Source organism: Puma concolor, chromosome A3 (assembly GCF_028749965.1).
Source record: "Puma concolor isolate L17-30 chromosome A3, mPumCon1.1.hap2, whole genome shotgun sequence".
Taxonomy (NCBI): Eukaryota; Metazoa; Chordata; class Mammalia; order Carnivora; family Felidae; genus Puma; species Puma concolor.
Window position 1 is genome coordinate 40,153,236 of NC_141669.1, and position 17,589 is coordinate 40,170,824.

The window sequence follows — 17,589 nt, forward strand, 5'->3', positions numbered from 1 at the left end:
GGATCACCCCAAGGCGGGGGCGGGGAATAGCTCGGCTATTGGCTGAGACGGAACAAGACAAAATCAATCAAGAAATAGGTTAAAAGCTCGTGGTTTGAAAGACTTTGTTACGGAAGTTAAAAGATCAAAATGCCTCGCTTTCCTCGGAGAAACTTTCCAAAACGATTATTTTAGTGACCTATTTCTTCGCTATTTTCAAAATAAGAGGGTGAGTAAATGAGCGAAAGTCGTCAAATTACTTCCCCCCCTACCGTGAAAGTGGTCTCGTCCACGTAAATCTCATTCCAGCGAGCTTTTCTCGCGCGTAAGCGGAATGTAAATCACATGGTGGCTGCGGGCTTTAGGCTGAGTTAAGTTGCCCGTGGTCATTAGAATCTCTCTCTGGGTGTCAGAACTCGCAGCTTACGTGAAGGATGTTGGGCTCGAAGACCATGCCCTGGCGGAGGCTGCAGGGCATTTCCTTCGGGATGTATTCGGCCGACGAGCTCAAGTAAGGAGATGGTGGGGAGGAAGCATGCAGAGCCTGCTTGTTGAGGTTGGCGCCATGAACTACTGTTCCCAAAAGGTCTTGCGCCCAGTTTATCCTCCGAGTCAGTGGTTGTGTGGCGCTTGGCCTTTTGGGACCCGTAGTTCCGGGAACGTCGTGGATTGGCGTGGACTGCCTAGAACCCGGTGGGGCTAGGTTAGAGTTTGCGCTGGGGGGGGGGGGGGGGGGGGGGGGATGAAGGTTCCCACATTGCAGTGTTCCCATCCATCAGTTTCCTTGGTAATTAGCGTTTGCAGAGTTGCTGTAATGTCCCTGACGTGGTTAAGAACGCAATTTGTCAAAATGATTATCCTTCAAGACTCAGTTTAAGTGACATATTCTCTTTGCTAGGACCCCCTATATTGTCTGCCAAGTTGCTAAATCAGGGGACTCTCTTAAGTCCTCATTTTTTTTTTTTTTTAAAATTTTTTTTTTTCAACGTTTATTTATTTTTGGGACAGAGAGAGATAGAGCATGAACGGGGGAGGGGCAGAGAGAGAGGGAGACACAGAATCGGAAACAGGCTCCAGGCTCTGAGCCATCAGCCCAGAGCCCGACGCGGGGCTCGAACTCACGGACCGCGAGATGGTGACCTGGCTGAAGTCGGACGCTTAACCGACTGCGCCACCCAGGCGCCCCTCTTAAGTCCTCATTTTGATCACCGTAGCATTTGTTGGCCACACCCTCGAAACTTTATTTGCAGGACCTTATTGTTTTTAGGTTCCTTTATTTCTGTGACAAGGAGAATGACTTCTAATGGATACAGGGTTTGTTTTACTACGGATGAAAATGTTCTAAATAGACTAATGGTGATGATTGTACAACTCTGTAGATAAGCTAAAAACCACTGAGCGAACGGTTTAAGAGTTGTGTAGTATGTGAGCTATATCTCAAGGAAACTGTTAAAGAATTTTTAAAACTTTAATGTGAGGGGCGCCAGGGTGGTTCAATTGGTTGAGCCTCCAATTTTGGCTTGGGTCATGATCTCTCAGTTCTTGAGTTCGGCCCACTGTTGGGCTCTGTGCTGGGAGCCTGGAGTCTTCTTTGAATTCTGTGTGTCCCTCTCTCTCTCTGACCGTTCCCTGCTCACGCTGTGTCTCTCTCTCTTTCAAAAAAAAATTTTTTTTTTTTTTACTTTTAAAAACTTTAATGTGAAAAATGACAAAAGGTAAATTGTAAACTGAGAAAAATATTTGCCACCATTATAGTAAAAGATTAAGGTCCTCGTGTAAGGAGCTCGTGACAATAATGAAACCATTAAGATTTTAATTAAAAGTAAAGGACTAAAGCAGTTTAAAAGAAATATTGTAATAAAAAATTAAAATGGAGCACCTGGGTGGCTCGGCTGGTTAAGCATCTGACTCTTGGTTTCTGCTCAGGTCCTGATCTCATGGTTCATGGGTTCAAGCCCTGAGTTGGGCTCCACAGTGTGGATCCTGTTTGGGATTCTCTCTCCCTCTATGCCCCTCCCCTGCTCATGCTCTCTCTGTCTCAAAATAAATATATAAGCTTTAATGTATGGTGGAGTAGCATTTTTTCACCTGAAATTTGGAAAGATTTTTTTTTTTTTTTTTTTAAGTAGATTCCACGCCCAATGTGGGCCTTGAATTCAGGACCCTGCGATCAGGAGTTCATGCTTTACTGACTGAGCCAGCCAGGTGCCCCTGGAAAGATTAAGTGCTAAGATTCAGTGCTAGTTAAGACTGGCAATCTACGATTAACCCACCTTTTCTAGAATGCAAGGTAGCAGAATATGTCAGTAGTTTCAAATATTTTGTACCCTTTGATTCAGGGATTCCAGTTCACTGAGGAAATAATTATATTCCTAGGACATGATTAGAAGTTTGAAGTATCCTGTGTAAATCTTTATGCAGATAGGTTTTGTAAGCCTACTTACAATAGAGCTTGGTTAAATGAATTATTAATTGCTACATAATGAAAGATTTTATAGCCCTTAAGAATTATGTTTCCAAAGAATTTTATTGATCTAAAAATACTCATTTAATGCTAAATAATAACAGTGTTTTTTGTTTTTTGGTTTTTTTTTTAGGTTGTGAGATTTGGATAACTGTCTTTATTTCCAAAGTCAAAAAAAATTTATAAAGCAAACTTGGCATGAATGTACTTTGGTAAAAGTAGTTAGGAGTTCTGTGGGAGCCCCCTTTAAACCAAACACAAAATACTGTGATGAAACTTTTAGTGAACTTAGTATAACTTTTAGGCTGACTTAAGTGAACTTTTAGTATAACTTAGGTTATACTTCTCAAGGGTCTGCATATTTGTGTTTAATTTCAATTTACTACTTCTGCATATGGGAATTATCGGGTTGTCTTCTCTTTACTGAACTATGTGGGCTTTGGAGTTAGTTGTGGTCAATATCCTGCCTCTTTCCACCGTGCCCTTCCCCCCCCCCAATCCTGGCTGTGTCACCTGGATTAAATCACCTAACTGTTCTGAAATGCAGTGTCCTCCTCTGAAAAATGCATATAGTGATGCTCATCTCACAGGGGTGAAGTCAGACTAAATGCTGCTTGTAAAGCATTTAGCATGTGGTAAGGCACTTAACTACTTTCTGTAAATATTCCCCATTGTACTCCGCAAGATTTGCACTAAATCTGTTTTTACATATTTTACCACTCTTACCTATTCAGCACGTAGTTATTGAGCACATGCAGTGTGCAGGCTCTGTGCTAAGTGCTGAGCTACAGTGGTGAGCAAGGCATACACAGATTCTGCCCTCTGAAGCTGTCAGCATGTCTGAGGAAATAAATGTGGAATCATCATTTAGCTATGAAGTGCCAAAAAAAAAAAAAAAAAATTTGAGAAATGGGTAACCTTCATTTTCCCTTGGTCTTTTTTATTTCCTTAGGAAATTAAGCGTTAAGTCCATTACGAACCCTCGTTACCTGGACAGCCTGGGAAACCCATCAGTGAACGGCCTGTACGATTTAGCTTTGGGCCCTGCGGATTCCAAAGAGGTGTGCTCCACCTGTGTGCAGGACTTCAACAGCTGCCCTGGCCACCTGGGCCACATTGAGCTTCCGCTTACAGTGTATAACCCTCTCCTCTTTGATGTACGTTCTGCGCTGGGCTGCCCTGTACACGTGGGTCTCAGAGCTGCTGGTGGGATTTGTGAGGGGCACTCCTGGCCTCACAAGAGGTGCCTAAAGAGGTTAGCTCCAGACACAGAGTTAAAGTGCTTTTTACCATGAGATTTAAAACCTTAAGGTGCCAAATCCAGTAAATTCAACTTGGCTTGTAGCCCTAACTAAATGAATTTCAGTTTGATTCCAGTTGAAAAGAGCCATAGCCTGTCTCTGTTCACGTAGGAGGAAAAAGCATTTGAATTCATCCCCTACACTTTGTTTCAGGGGCTTCATGCCCTTCAGAAATCCAGGCAGAATCTCCCTGGCAGTAGGAAAACTTTGGAGTTCTCCAGGCCTCCCTGAGCTCTTCTGATGGATTTGTAAGCTCTTGCTTGGTTGCAAGGTGAGCAAAGCCCAGAAGACCAGACAGTGAGTTAAGAATGAAGCTCTTTTTATGTCAGTTAGCCTAGCCTCCAGGATTTGTTTCAAACTCTACAGATGACAGTATATGTGTTGTTTTTTTGGTCTGTTAGTTGTATTGAGGGAAGAGAATCGTCTTAGTTAAATGCAGTATTTAGTTAAATGCCAAATATTTAACTAAACTTCTAGTAACTAAACTATTAAATATTTTATTTATTTTTTTAAATATTTTATTTTTAAGTAATCTCTACACCCAACCTGGGGCTTGAACTCGCATCCCCAAGATTGAGAGTCGCACACTCCACATACTGAGCCAGCCAGGCATCCTGCAAATATTAAATATTTTAAGTTAAATATTTAAATACTGAAATTAGAATTTGGTACTTAGTTAAATAATATGAAGGTAGCTCTCTAACTCAGACCCAAACTAAATTTCAACTTTTAAGGAATTAAAATGAAACCATGAAACAAGAAATAGAGGGGAATATTTATCTAGTTCATAGGGCCACAGAGGCCTTTCCAGGTACATTAGGTGAAGTGGAATTCTCAAAGGAGTAAACTGGCTACCTAACAAAAACTTTAAGTACGTTGAATATTACCTTGTCGAACTGTGTCTCTAATTATCCTGCTTCTTCTTATTCCCTCTCTTCAGAAACTCTACCTGCTGCTCCGGGGCTCCTGTTTAAACTGTCACATGCTGACCTGCCCCCGGGCTGTGATTCACCTCTTAGTCTGCCAGCTGCGAGTTCTGGAAGTCGGGGCCCTACAAGCAGTCTACGAGCTTGAGAGAATTCTGAACAGGGTAGGTGGGATGGTGGCTGTCGTGGCAGTCAGGCAAGCCGAAGCAGTTCAGAGCATAGCTGTTTGTGTGTTGTCCCTGAGATTCGTCATCATAAGTCACCAGAACGTTTGATCTTTACGTCTTCTCACTAGATACCAACAGCTCAGCGTGAAAACGTGAAGCCGTGAGAGAAATTGACAAAATGTTCATGAAAACAACATCTTAATACCACTTTAGCCATCAGTGAGTTTCATTTCTGGACCTTGGAGCCAGTGGAGGCTTATGCATTGCTTTGATTATTATGTTTCTTTGGTCTGTTTTAATGTAGGATGTTTTAATGTGGAAAATTGTTTTTCATGGTATTGACTTTTTTTGAAGACTTCAGACCCATTGTCTTGTAGGATTTCTTACTCTCTGGATTTGTCTGACTTTTTCCTTACTAGATTCACATTTTGGTGAGAATACAACCTACACCATATGGGGATGCTTTGTGTCATTTCAGGAGGCACATACTGTCAGGTTGTTTTATTATTGGTAATGCTGAGTTTGATTACTTGGATAACAGGGGGACCACCAAATCTATCACAGAGACATTTTTCTCTTCATTAGAAAAAAATCCTTCAGATTTTCTGGTGCTATTATAAGTATCTTATGTAAAATTCATTTTCTGTCTCTAGATCAAAAATACTAGATTTTTTTTTTTTTTTTATGAAACCACCTGGCAGAAGTGTATCATTCTAAATGATTTACCTATAAATTCTTGTTGGTTTTCAACATAATCCTATCATCTGGGAATCTTGGCAGTTTTGTTTTTTTCTAGTCCTTACATGTTCTATTTCTTTTTCTTTATTTTGGTGGCTAGGAGCCACACTGCTGTGTTGAAGGGATAGCAGCCATCCTTGTCTTGTTTCTTGTCACAAGGGAAACCTTTTACCTTTCCTTTCGACTTCCCTTTCCCGAATAATTCAGTCTTAAAGACGTTAGGTGGGCAGAGCTTCTACACAGACCTGTGGCCTTATGTCAGAGCCCAAGCTTGATGAGACAGGCATTCAAGGGGAGAACATACCTGCATATGTGGGCAACCCGACATGGAATATCAGAGGTCACATAGGGTGAGGAAGATGTTCATTTAAGGATAAAAGCTCAGCATAGTATGCAAGTGTGCAAGTCAAGTCAGAAGGTACCCATCCTGGATGGCCCAGTGAGGGATGTGAGCACCTACATAGGATGAGGAGGGTTCCACAAGGAGGGGGGCTTAGAGTGGGGTGCTCTCGAGTGAGAGCCATACATGGGAGGGGTGGCAGCCTTGTTGGGAGAGGGTTTACATACAGGGAGATTGATCCAGTAAGTACATATTTTAAGGATAAGGTAGGCCAGACTTCATACTATTAGAGAAGGGAGTTATGGATACATGAAAGAGAAAAGGCCCAGAATTAATCCTGTGGTATTGGACTGGAATTGGAAGTTTGATTTGATTCAGTACATAACGCGTACATGTGCACACGTAAGCACACATGACTTCCAGGGAACAAAGCCAAAAAAGTTAATCCAAAGTCACATATGTCCTAGAGAGAGAAGGATTTTCTTAAAACTTTACTCAGAGTGAGTTCTATTTTTTCTAGATATTTGTCCATTTCATCGAAAATTTCAGATCTGTTGGCATAAAATTATTCATGATGATTACTATCTTAAAAAATTTTCTTTAGTAAACCATACACACAGAAATGCATTAATCACACAGTCTAACAAATAGTTACAAAGTACCATCACCCATATAGTCACCTTCATTGTCAAGTTACTGTCCAAGTCCCCCACCTCATCTCTTTCCTCTGTCCTTGTGTGCTTGTTTTTGAAAGGTTTTTCTTTTTCTTTGTCTTTTTTTTCTTTTCTTTTTTTTTTTTTTTTTTTAATAATTAGAAAATTATTGGTGGGAATAATTTGAAGCCTAGGATAGGACTGCCTTTCTCCAGAGAGGATGCCTATTGCTTCTGCCATGTGCACGGTGGCCTGGGACCATCGTAGGCCTCAAAGCTGAAGGCTCCCTAGGCTGCCCAGACATTTGGAATCCAGGCTGCAGTACTGTATCAGGCCCAGTCTGGTTCCTAAGGGTGTAACCCTTTGGGTTCCCAGCTTCCTGTGTTTGTGTGGTAGAATTCTGTCCTTGAACTAACTCCAGGCTTTGATTTCTGTCCTCTTCATCCTTTGAGGCCTTCAGAATAAGAAGTTCAAAATGAGTGAGTTGGAAAATGCTCCCAAGGTTAGGACTGCCGTGTTGTACAGCTCCAGGGAGCATCGCAGAAGTGTGTCATTGCCTTCCACAGGGGTCACAACTGCACTGAGGGCCACCCTGGAGCTGGGCAGTGCTGCAGCCCTGCACCAGAGCAAACATGGCCCTGTGCTGTGCGACCTCTTAGATTCCTGGCTTTGCTTCAGTCTGGCAGGTTCCTCACTGTCCTCTCAGCTTTTCAGAGCTTTAAATTTTTTTGGAGTATCGTGTCCTATCTTGGTTCTTTTCAGTTTTCGGTTTGTCTGAATAACCTAGCCTACATTCTCAGAGCCGGATATTCTTTGATTTTTTTATTATTTACTTATTTTAACAGCAGTGTTGCCTTACTGTTTTGTAAATACAACACGGTGTGAAATTTCCTTCCCTTCTCTTCAACTAAACTCTCCCACCCTAGGAGAGGCTGGCCCCATGATGCTGCAATCAGACGCTTGCTTATTTCAATAGTATGGTTTTCCGCTTTGTTTTTTAGTTTCTAGAAGAAAACGCTGATCCTACTGCCTTCGAAATTCAGGAAGAGTTAGAACGATATACAACCCATATTGTACAGAACAATCTGTTGGGATCCCATGGTGCACATGTAAGTTACCTCTCTCTTTTCCTATAACACTTGGTCTTTGGTATAATTATCATAGTTCTCTCTGTGCTGTAATTTGTATATACTTTTTGCTTCTCAGAGCAGACCTGGATTTGAATCCCAGCTCTGCCTCTTAGAGGCCTGTGACATTGTAAGTTACATTGCTGTCCCTGAGCCTCTGTGTACTCTTGTTTAATGCCTGCCTGCAGGAGTAATGAGAGGATTAGATGAAATTAGGTGGTTTAGGTACAATGTCCAGCAAGGTTGTGAAATACTGTCTCATTTTGAGAGTGGTGTCTGTGTTCTTTTCTTCTTTCTCTCTCTCAAACACTAAACTGTTGCTACCTCCTCACCCACCCCCCGCCCCTACAGCACCTGGGTAAGTATTAATTTGTTCAACAGTTGAACGAATGGCATAGGTAATCAACCTGTACTAATCTTTGAAGTACTAATCTTAGAATCTAGCTCACCTTATGCCCAAATTTCACACCCGAGATTCTGAATAATTGGTCTGGGGTAGAATCCTAGCGAAGTTACAGAAGCTCCCAGGAAAAAGTTTCATTTGCAGCCAGGCTCAGTCCCCTTTATGTAGCTTAACTGTGGATGTGCCTTTCTTAGGACCCTGATGTCCATCTGAGGGAGGCAGCAGGGGTGGTATACTAGCTGCATGCAGAGAGGTTTGTTTTAAATTAACTGGCATTTATTGAGGACTTACTGTATTCCACGGCTCCTCCCCCCCACCCCCCCCCCCCCCCCCCGCCATGATCTCTTAGTAACAGCTTGGTGAGGTAGTCAGTCTTTTTTTTTTTAAATTTTTTTTTTCAACGTTTTTATTTATTTTGGGGACAGAGAGAGACAGAGCATGAACAGGGGAGGGGCAGAGAGAGAGGGAGACACAGAATCGGAAACAGGCTCCAGGCTCCGAGCCATCAGCCCAGAGCCTGACGCGGGGCTCGAACTCCCGGACCGCGAGATCGTGACCTGGCTGAAGTCGGACGCTTAACCGACTGCGCCACCCAGGCGCCCCGAGGTAGTCAGTCTTAATCCCACATACGGATGAGGAAATTTAAGCCTTAAAGAAGTCACTCAGTAATTGGTAGAGTTTGGCTATATTAGGGTTCTGTGGAAAATGTTTAAGAGGGTAGCTTACTCCTTTTTTAAAAAAAGGTAAGAATCATAAAATGAATATGTGGTGTAGTGAAATGAAATAGTAAAATGAATCTAATGAATGAATGAATGAATGTAGTAAAATGAAATAGTACTGCAACGTTTTTTTGCCCTTTCTCAACAGGTGAAAAATGTTTGTGAGAGCAGGAGCAAACTCATTGCTTCCTTCTGGAAGGCACACATGAGTGCTAAGCGATGTCCCCACTGCAAGTGAGTACTGGGCTCTTGTCTCTCCCTTTCCCCAGAAGCCTCTGGCCCGTCACTCACAGCTGTTACTCAGTGTCTTGTTGAGGTTTTTCTCTCCTCAATCACAACCGTTCTCATACATAGGACTGGACGGTCAGTTGTCCGAAAGGAGCACAACAGCAAACTGACCATCACATATCCAGCCATGGTGCACAGGAAAGCTGACCAGAAGGACACAGAGCCCCTGGGTAAGCAGGCTGGGCCCTGGGAGGTCCTTGGACACATTTCATATGTGGCCATTAGGTGTGTCTCAAACTTTGGGAATACCTGCTCATTACCACGTGTTTCTCACCTGCGTGTTTGTGGCGGGCCAGCAGAGGCGCTGTCCAGGCCTCTTAATGGTTGGAGGGGACCCTGGTTAGTGCTCATCCCTCGCCTCTCATGCAGAACTGACAGGCTGACCTACATTTTGAAGCAGCGCCCCATGGGCTGAATGAGGTTGTCTTGCCTCAGGCGGTCATTTTTCTGGAAGATTTTTGAGGAAGAAGGAATCCACTTGGCAGATATTTAGAATCATTTTATTGTCAACGAAGTGTGGATTTATTTTGAAGTAAAGTGTAAAAAATGTAGGTGAGTTTTACAGGAAAACTGAGCATTCACAGAACATTAATGCCTCCTACAGGCTGCTTCTGGCTGTGTACTCAGATTCTAGGAGTAGAGTGTCTCCTACTCAGCTCTGATCTGCCATTGGGGTACTTGGGAAAACATCTGAGAGACTAGTACTTATACTGTTAACGTTGTTTATTTATATAGAAAAATTTTACTTGAGCATAGCTGACACAATGTTGCATTACTTTCAAGTGTTAACTAGTGCTTTGATAAATTTATACATTATGCCATGTTCATGGCAAGTATAGCTACCATCTGTCCCTATACAACGCTGTTACAGTATCATTGGCTGTATGCCCTATGTATGCTGTCCCTTTTATTACTGTGACTAAACTCATTCCGTAATTGGAAACCTGTATCCTCTTCACCTATTTTGCTCAACCCGCCCCTCCCTTTTGGCAACCATCAGTTCTCCATATTTATAGTTCTGGTACTTCTTGTTTATTCATTTTTGTCTAGATGCCACCTATAAGAAGAAACATATGGTATTTACCTTCCTCAATCTGACTTATTTCACTTAGCCTAATACCCTCTTGGTCTGTTCATGTTGTTGCAAATGGTTCGATCTCCTCCTTTTTATGGCTTCATGATATTCCATTGTATATGTCTTCATCCCATCTTCCTTATCCATTCATCTATAGATGGATACTTCCGTTACTATTGTATCTTGGCTATTGTAAATGATGTAATAAACATGGGGGTGAGTATATCTTTTCAAATTTTCTTTTCTTTTTTTTTGTTAAATACCTGATAGTGGAATTACTGAGTCATATGGTATTTTTGTTTTTATTTTTTATTTTTTAAGAGAGGGAGAGAGTGCACACAAGTCTGCCTGCTTGCAAGCAGGGGAGGGACAGAGGAAGAGGGAGGGAGAGAGTCTTAAGCAAGCTCCACGCTCAGCACAGAGCCTGACACGGGGCTCAGTCTCACAACCGTGCGATCGTGACCTGAGCCGAAATCAGAAGTCAACCAACTGAACCACCGAAGCGCCTGATATTTTTATTTTTAATTTTTAAAGGAACCTCCGTCTCTTTACCACAGTGATTATAACAATTTACATTTCCACCACCAGTGTACAAGGGTTCTTTTTTCTCTACATCCTTGCCAATACTTGTTATTTCTTGTCTTTTTGTTTTAGCCATTCTGACAGGTGTGAGGTGATAGCTCATTTGTGCTTTCAATTTGCATTTCCCTGATGAGTGATGTCAAGCATCTTTTATGTATCTGTGGTATCTGTATGTCTTCTGGGTTTTTTTGTAGCCACAGGATTGTTTAAACGTGTTTTTTGTTTTTTCTTTTGAGGTGGTGAAGATTAGATAAGATCTTCCATTTTAAGAACCAAGACCAGTGCTTGCCCCCTGTAGTCGTATAGTTTGTGCTTTATAGATGTTAACTGCTCATTTTTGTGATGCAATCAGTGTGCCTGGATGGAAAAAGCCTAACCTGTGACTGATACTCTGCTATTTATGCTGAGTGGCTTAGAGAAGGTCACTTCCTGGAGCTTTGTTTTCAACTCTATACGTGGCAATAACAAAACTTCTTGCCCACAGTTGAGATTTCATAAGTGAAAGTCCATAGCATATTGTACTAAACCTTATTCCAGAGCTCAAGAATACGGAATAGGCAGGGAAATAAATTCTGTTCTTAGAGATGCATAATCTTTTACATTGAGGACTCTCTGGCAAGGCTTGGAGTAAATAACTATCTTGTCCATTTGGCTGCCATAACAAAAATATCATAGACTGGGTGGCATATAAACAATAAATGTTTATTTTTCATGGGTTTCGAGGCTAGGAAGTCCAAGATTTTGGTGCTGGCAAATTTGGTGACTGGTGAGGGCCTGTTTCCTCATTGACAGCTGCCTTCTCTCTGTAGCCTCACATGGCAGAAAGGGCCAAGGGAGCTTTCTGGGGTCTTTTCATAAGGTCACCAATCCCAGGCACCTGGGTGGCTGTCGTTAAGCATCTGACTTCAACTCAGGTCATGAGTTCAAGTCCCACATGGGGTGAGCTCAGGCCCTGCTTTGGGTGAGGACAAGCCCCAGGTGAGCCCCACTTCTCTCTCTCTCTCTCTCTCTCTCTCTCTCTGTCTCTCCCCCCCCCCTTGTGGGATTCTCGCTCTCTCTCTGCCCTCACTTACGCCCTCTCTCTCTCTAAAAAAAAAAAAAAAAATGGCACCAATCCCAATCATGAGAATTCTGCTTTCATGACCTAATCACCTCCCAAAAGCTCCATCTCCAATACCATAATATGGGAGCAATTAGGATTTTAACACATGAGACTTGAGAGGACACAGATTTTTATCTGTGTCCTTTTATTTTAGGCTAATTTTAGGCTTAAGGAAGAGTTGCAAAGATAGTATAGAGAGTTCCTGTGTACTCTTTTTAAAAAAAAAATTTTTTTTTAATGTTTATTTATTTTTGAGAGAGAGACAGAGTGTGAGCAGGAGAGGGGCAGAGAGACAGAAACACAGAATCTGAAGCAGGATCCAGGCTCTGACCTATCAGCACAGAGCCCAATGTAGGGCTCGAACTCACGAGCTGTGAGATCATGACCTGAGCCGAAGTCGTCTGCCCAACCGACTGAGCCACCTAGGTGCCCCTCCTGTGTACTTTTTATTCAGTGTGCCCTAATGTAACATCTCAGATCACCAGGGTATACTTGTCCAAACCAAGAAATTAACATTGGTACACTACCATTAACTGAACTACAGACAATTTGCATTTCTCCAGTTTTTCCAGTAACGTCCTTTTTATGTTCCAGGATCCAATCCAAGGTACCACACTGCATTTAAAAGCCTGTTTAATTTTGTTTAATGGTTAACAGTTAACCACAAAGGTGGATTTTCCTATCTTTTCTATAAACAGCCCTTGAAACCATTTTTAAGGTTGGGAATTGCTGTTCTAGCCCTTAGGACGCGTTAGAAAATGTTCATAGATTAAAAATGAAAATAGTTGGCATTCCAGAAGATAACTGTTTCTTGGGAGCAAATGTCTAGCAGTTAAGGAGCCTTCCGCTGCCGTTACCAAATGCATTCTTCTGAAGTAATCTTTCACTGCGGCCATGAGAATGTGGTGGTGCCTCCTAAAATTCTATGCATTAGAAACAAGTTGACTGTAGTTTTCAGTGGTTCCAGGATTGGGATTTCAGTACTTAGCAAACATTTACTTGTTGGGCACACAGCCTCATGCCAAAGACCGTGCCTATGGCTGAGGATAGTGCCAAGGTGGAGACCACGTGCCCTCTGCTCTCAGAGAAGGCTGCAGGTGACACAGGTCAGTAACTTCCAGGGAGCAGGTGATACGGAGGCAGGTGAGCATTCCGAACAAGGGTTCCTGGCCAAAGGGAACCATCCTGTGAGACCTGTGCCTCTATGGTTGCTATGTAGTAGTGATCCCATGAGGAGCACCATAAGCTTGTAAAATTCTGCTTATGCTCGTGAATGCTCCTCAAGCCCCACGATGCATATGAGCATTTTAAAATGAGAATCCTTACAGCCAAGACACTCCACCATGATCCAGTCTTCCTCGAGTTACTTGACCTTCCAACCCCTTTGTCACATAGCAGCCCTTACAGCTGAAGGAAACCCATGGTAGGGATGTTCTGAAACCCCATCCAGGCAGAAATCATTTTGTACAAGTGTCATGTTAGGGTGGTTCAGCCCATGTGAGGAGATAAGATCCCACAGATTTCTTCTGACTCTAAGATCCTCTGAACGAGCAACCCTAGTTCTAGTCAGCCTTCCCAGCAATGAAACTGCAGTGGAGTGTGTCATGTACTGGTAGCTACTGGGACAGGAGCTGGGGAGTACTGCCAAGTTCAACTGATCTTCCTCAGCCCTTCAAACCTGTTTAGTAGGAGAGGAAGTTCAGATAGTCATTTTCAGAAATGCCCACAAATTGTTTAGCTTAATGGAATCTGTGTTTTCCCACTGAATATACATAGCTTTCTAATGCTGTGGTTACCCCTGAAGGTCAAAAGCTCTCTTCATTGCACACCCGCACTTCCCTTCAGTTGCATTAATTGATTGAAATGTTTTGCTGTTATAGGAATCAAAATTTTAAATGTGTGGACTCCTCGACCTAGCAGTTCCACTTTCACAACTTTCTTTTAAGAAATAGACATGCCCACAGTATTAAATAGTTTAAAGTAGGAAATGGCTTAAATGCCTATTAAGAGAGACTAGTTAAATTATGCTGCGTCTACTAATTGTTATCCAAGTTTCATATTGCTCTAAAAACTTGGGATGACATATCCTCTGCAGATCATATACTTAATTGGGGAATTGGAGGTGGAATGAAGCTGGATCTTAAAAGTGTAGAAAAGGCAAAACAGTGGGGTTTATAAGTATAGATTATTGTAGGATGTTTCGAATATATTTGAGCCAGTGACTATTTAGTATCTGCTGTATGCTAGATAATTGGTCAGATGCTAGGAACACAGACAAGACACAGTGTCTGTGCTGATAAGTACATAAAGAGGGAAAATTGAATAATGCCTAATTTCGGTCATTGTATCCCAGAAGAGGTTGATAGTTTTGAAACTAAAGGGTCACGTTGCTTTTCTCTGTTAATTGTCTAAGTGCCTAGAGCCCTAGTTCCTGAATGGCAGCCTCAAGTTTGATTTTCTGACTTACTCTGAGTATAGCTGATAGACAGTATCCCAGGCTACTCTTGTGTAATCTGAGAAACCCAAATCAATCTACTCCATGTACCTACATATTTGTAGGAAGGAATTGAATATACTTTTACCCATAAAAATGATGATACTAACTTATCTCTAATTTTACTTCTGTGAATCTTTCTGGTAAAGCCATGTGCATAAAGTTCTTTAGCATAGTGTAACTTACAATAGTACAAAACTGGGATCAACTCAGATGTCTTAACTGTAAGAGTATGGTTGGGTCATTCGGAAGCATCCTCTCAGTGGAATATCATGCAGTCATTAAAAACAATATGTGACAACATGCAGAAATGCTCACAAGATGGCAGTAACTGAGCAAAGCAGGGTACAGAGTAAGTTCACACTTAAGATTATAGTTACCTTAGACACTATGTAAACCAAAGGACTGGAAAAAATATATAGTAGTGATAATGTGATGGAGTGGTATGTGGTTTATTTTTCTTTTCCTTTATTGTTTTTATGCAATAGTTATATTGTTTATATTACTTTAGAAATTAGGTTAAGGGGGAAAATATCCAGAGCTGAGAGTAAACTCAGCTTGATTGATTTCTGTGGTCAAATTGCAGGCTTGGCAGGGTGGGGAAAAGGCATTGATAAATCCCATTATAGAAGGAGTGCCTGTTATTGATTTATTGTGCTTTGATTTCCCCTCCTGGCTCCAGGAATTGAGGATGCTCAGATGGGAAAACGAGGGTACCTGACACCGACCAGCGCCCGAGAACATCTTATTGCCCTTTGGAAGAATGAAGGTGCTGTACCAACCTAAAGAAATAGAAATAAGTCTTTGGGCTCATTTATCCAGCCTTATTATTTTTATTTTTTCTATGCTGTGATCACTGTAATCTCTCCTGAATTCATAGGTTTGGAGCTGGCTTCAGGGTACATTGTCATTGATGCATTAGAGACTAAGCAAGAATCATGAACTTGACAATTACCATACCTGAACCTGGTCATTAAATAACAGCTGTGGGTAGGCCTTGCTTAATACAGTTTGACAGATTTCTGGGAGGTACAGCATAATTCACTTTATTTTATTTTATTTTATTTTTTTTTTAAATTTTTTTTTTTTCAACGTTTATTTATTTTTGGGACAGAGAGAGACAGAGCATGAACGGGGGAGGGGCAGAGAGAGGGAGACACAGAATCGGAAACAGGCTCCAGGCTCTGAGCCATCAGCCCAGAGCCCGACGCGGGGCTCGAACTCACGGACAATTCACTTTATTTTAAAAGCCTATAAATAACTTTTCAAAAAAAGAATTCTGAGGGAATTCTTCCTGTGATTCAAAAAGTGAATCCTAACATGTCTTTCTTAGGATTTTTCAACATTTTAATTTCCTACAAAAAGGAAAGTCTTCCCTTCCTTTTGCGTGTACAACAAAAGCTAGGCAGTATATTCAAGCCCTTGTGTCACCACCCTCTGAGAGTGCTCTTGTTTTGGAACACTGAATGCAAACTGCTGTGTAATGGTAAACACTTAAAAACGAAAATGTTGCTGAAAGGATAAGTGATGTCAGGGAAAAAAGAGCACTCCTTTAGTTACTATGATCATTTCTGAGGTAGGCCCCAACACTTTTATTCACTCTGGATTTTGCTTTTTTTTTTTTAATCTTTTTTTAATATTTATTTTTGAGGGAGAGAGAGACAGAGCATGAGCAGGGAAGGGGCAGAGAGAGAGGGAGACAGAATCCAAAGCAGGTTCTAGGCTCTGAGCCGTCAGCACAGAGCCCGATGTGGGGCTTGAACCCACGAACCGTGAGATCATGACCTGAGCCAAAGTCAGATGCTCCAACAACTGAGCCACGCAGGTGCCCCACAGGTTTTTTTTTTGTTTTTTTTTTTTTTTAAAGTAAGCTTCATGCCTAGCATGGACCCCAACACAAGGTTTGAGATCAAGGTCTGAGCCAAAGTCACTTAACCAACAGGGCCACCCAGGCACTCTGATGTAGCTTTTTTTTTTTAAGTTTTTTTTTAAGTTTACTGGAAACTTAAAATACAGCTTTGATCCACAAAAATGATCCCCTCTTGGTAGCATATGAATGGTGTTTTGTTTTGTTTTTGAGAAGGCTAACTTTTTAAAATTTGATTCCCCCCGTGTTTTAGATATAGTTTTTATAAAAGCCAAAGCCGTGTGTGTGTGTGTGTGTGTGTGTGTGTGTGTGTGTGTTGTTAAGTCTGATAGTCCAGGAAGGTAGTGAGAAACAAGGTAAAGGTATTTACCATCCTTGTCCGTCTCAGTCCCCGGGCTGAGCACTGGGGTCCCCGCAGTGCCCGTCCTCAAGCTACCATCTCACCTGCGTGCACGTTCTCAACAGGCAGACACTATTTTTTGCTTGATTTTAGAAAGAAAAATGTGATTTAACTCCACATGTTGTCTCATATTCTGGGTTTTTTTTCACCCAGTAGAATTTTGTGGTCATCCATCCCTGCCCTTACACATAGATTTAAATGATCATTTTGGTTTATTTCAAATACAGGATTCTTTCTGAATTACCTTTTTTTGGGACTGGAAGATGTTGGCATGGAGTCCAGATTCAATCCCAGTATGTTCTTTTTGGATTTCTTGGTGGTGCCCCCCTCAAGGTAATGCCCTTTAATTGACTTTATTTCACCTGGAAAAGGTTTCTTGAGCGATTCATTGAATAATGACTTCTGGGAGAGGCTTGAAGGGCCAGGGCACTGAGAAGTAAATCAGCAGTTCCACACCCAAATTGCGGGTAGTTGGGAGTATTGTCTTGAATGTAATAGAAATGTTGGTTGGTTTCTGAGTGTGGTGGGTTGTGAGTTGCTCATAGCAGGGACAGGCAAGAGTCTGAAGAACGTGACCCTTCCCTCACACTAAACAGTTCCATGTGTCCCCCTACAGGTATCGCCCTGTCAATCGGCTAGGGGACCAGATGTTTACTAATGGCCAGACGGTGAACTTGCAGGCTGTCATGAAGGACATGGTCCTGATCCGAAAACTTCTGGCGTTGATGGCCCAAGAACAGGAGCTGCCATGTGAGGTGGCAGCACCTGCCAAGGATGAGGTCAGGGCTGCTTTGGAGCTGACGTCATAAGCATATATGTTTAGTTCTAATGCCCACAGTGCAGATGCAGAACGCTGGGGGTGCGGGGAGATGCTGGTTGGGAATTCTGTACAGCTGTGTGTGAGCTCTCATTTGGGGTACCTAGGTAATGTCAGGGGGAAAGCATGATATGAGCATGGAAAGAT

General features: G+C 42.1%; 1 protein-coding gene across 2 annotated transcripts in view; it reads left to right on the forward strand.

Annotated features, from left to right (window-relative positions):
- Nucleotides 1-295: 295 nt before the first annotated feature.
- POLR1A (RNA polymerase I subunit A) overlaps nucleotides 296-17,589 on the forward strand; it is a 111,319-nt gene continuing 94,025 nt past the window's right edge. For both annotated transcript variants that reach the window (XR_015249075.1, XM_025927126.2), the window contains exons 1-9: nucleotides 296-490; nucleotides 3,396-3,600; nucleotides 4,685-4,834; nucleotides 7,570-7,677; nucleotides 8,966-9,051; nucleotides 9,172-9,275; nucleotides 15,041-15,127; nucleotides 16,853-16,958; nucleotides 17,242-17,404. Coding sequence is in view for 1 of the 2 variants with exons in the window: in XM_025927126.2 (XP_025782911.2) it covers nucleotides 414-490; nucleotides 3,396-3,600; nucleotides 4,685-4,834; nucleotides 7,570-7,677; nucleotides 8,966-9,051; nucleotides 9,172-9,275; nucleotides 15,041-15,127; nucleotides 16,853-16,958; nucleotides 17,242-17,404 (1,086 nt within the window). In the remaining variant the exon portion in view is untranslated. The remainder of the gene's footprint in view (nucleotides 491-3,395; nucleotides 3,601-4,684; nucleotides 4,835-7,569; nucleotides 7,678-8,965; nucleotides 9,052-9,171; nucleotides 9,276-15,040; nucleotides 15,128-16,852; nucleotides 16,959-17,241; nucleotides 17,405-17,589) is intronic.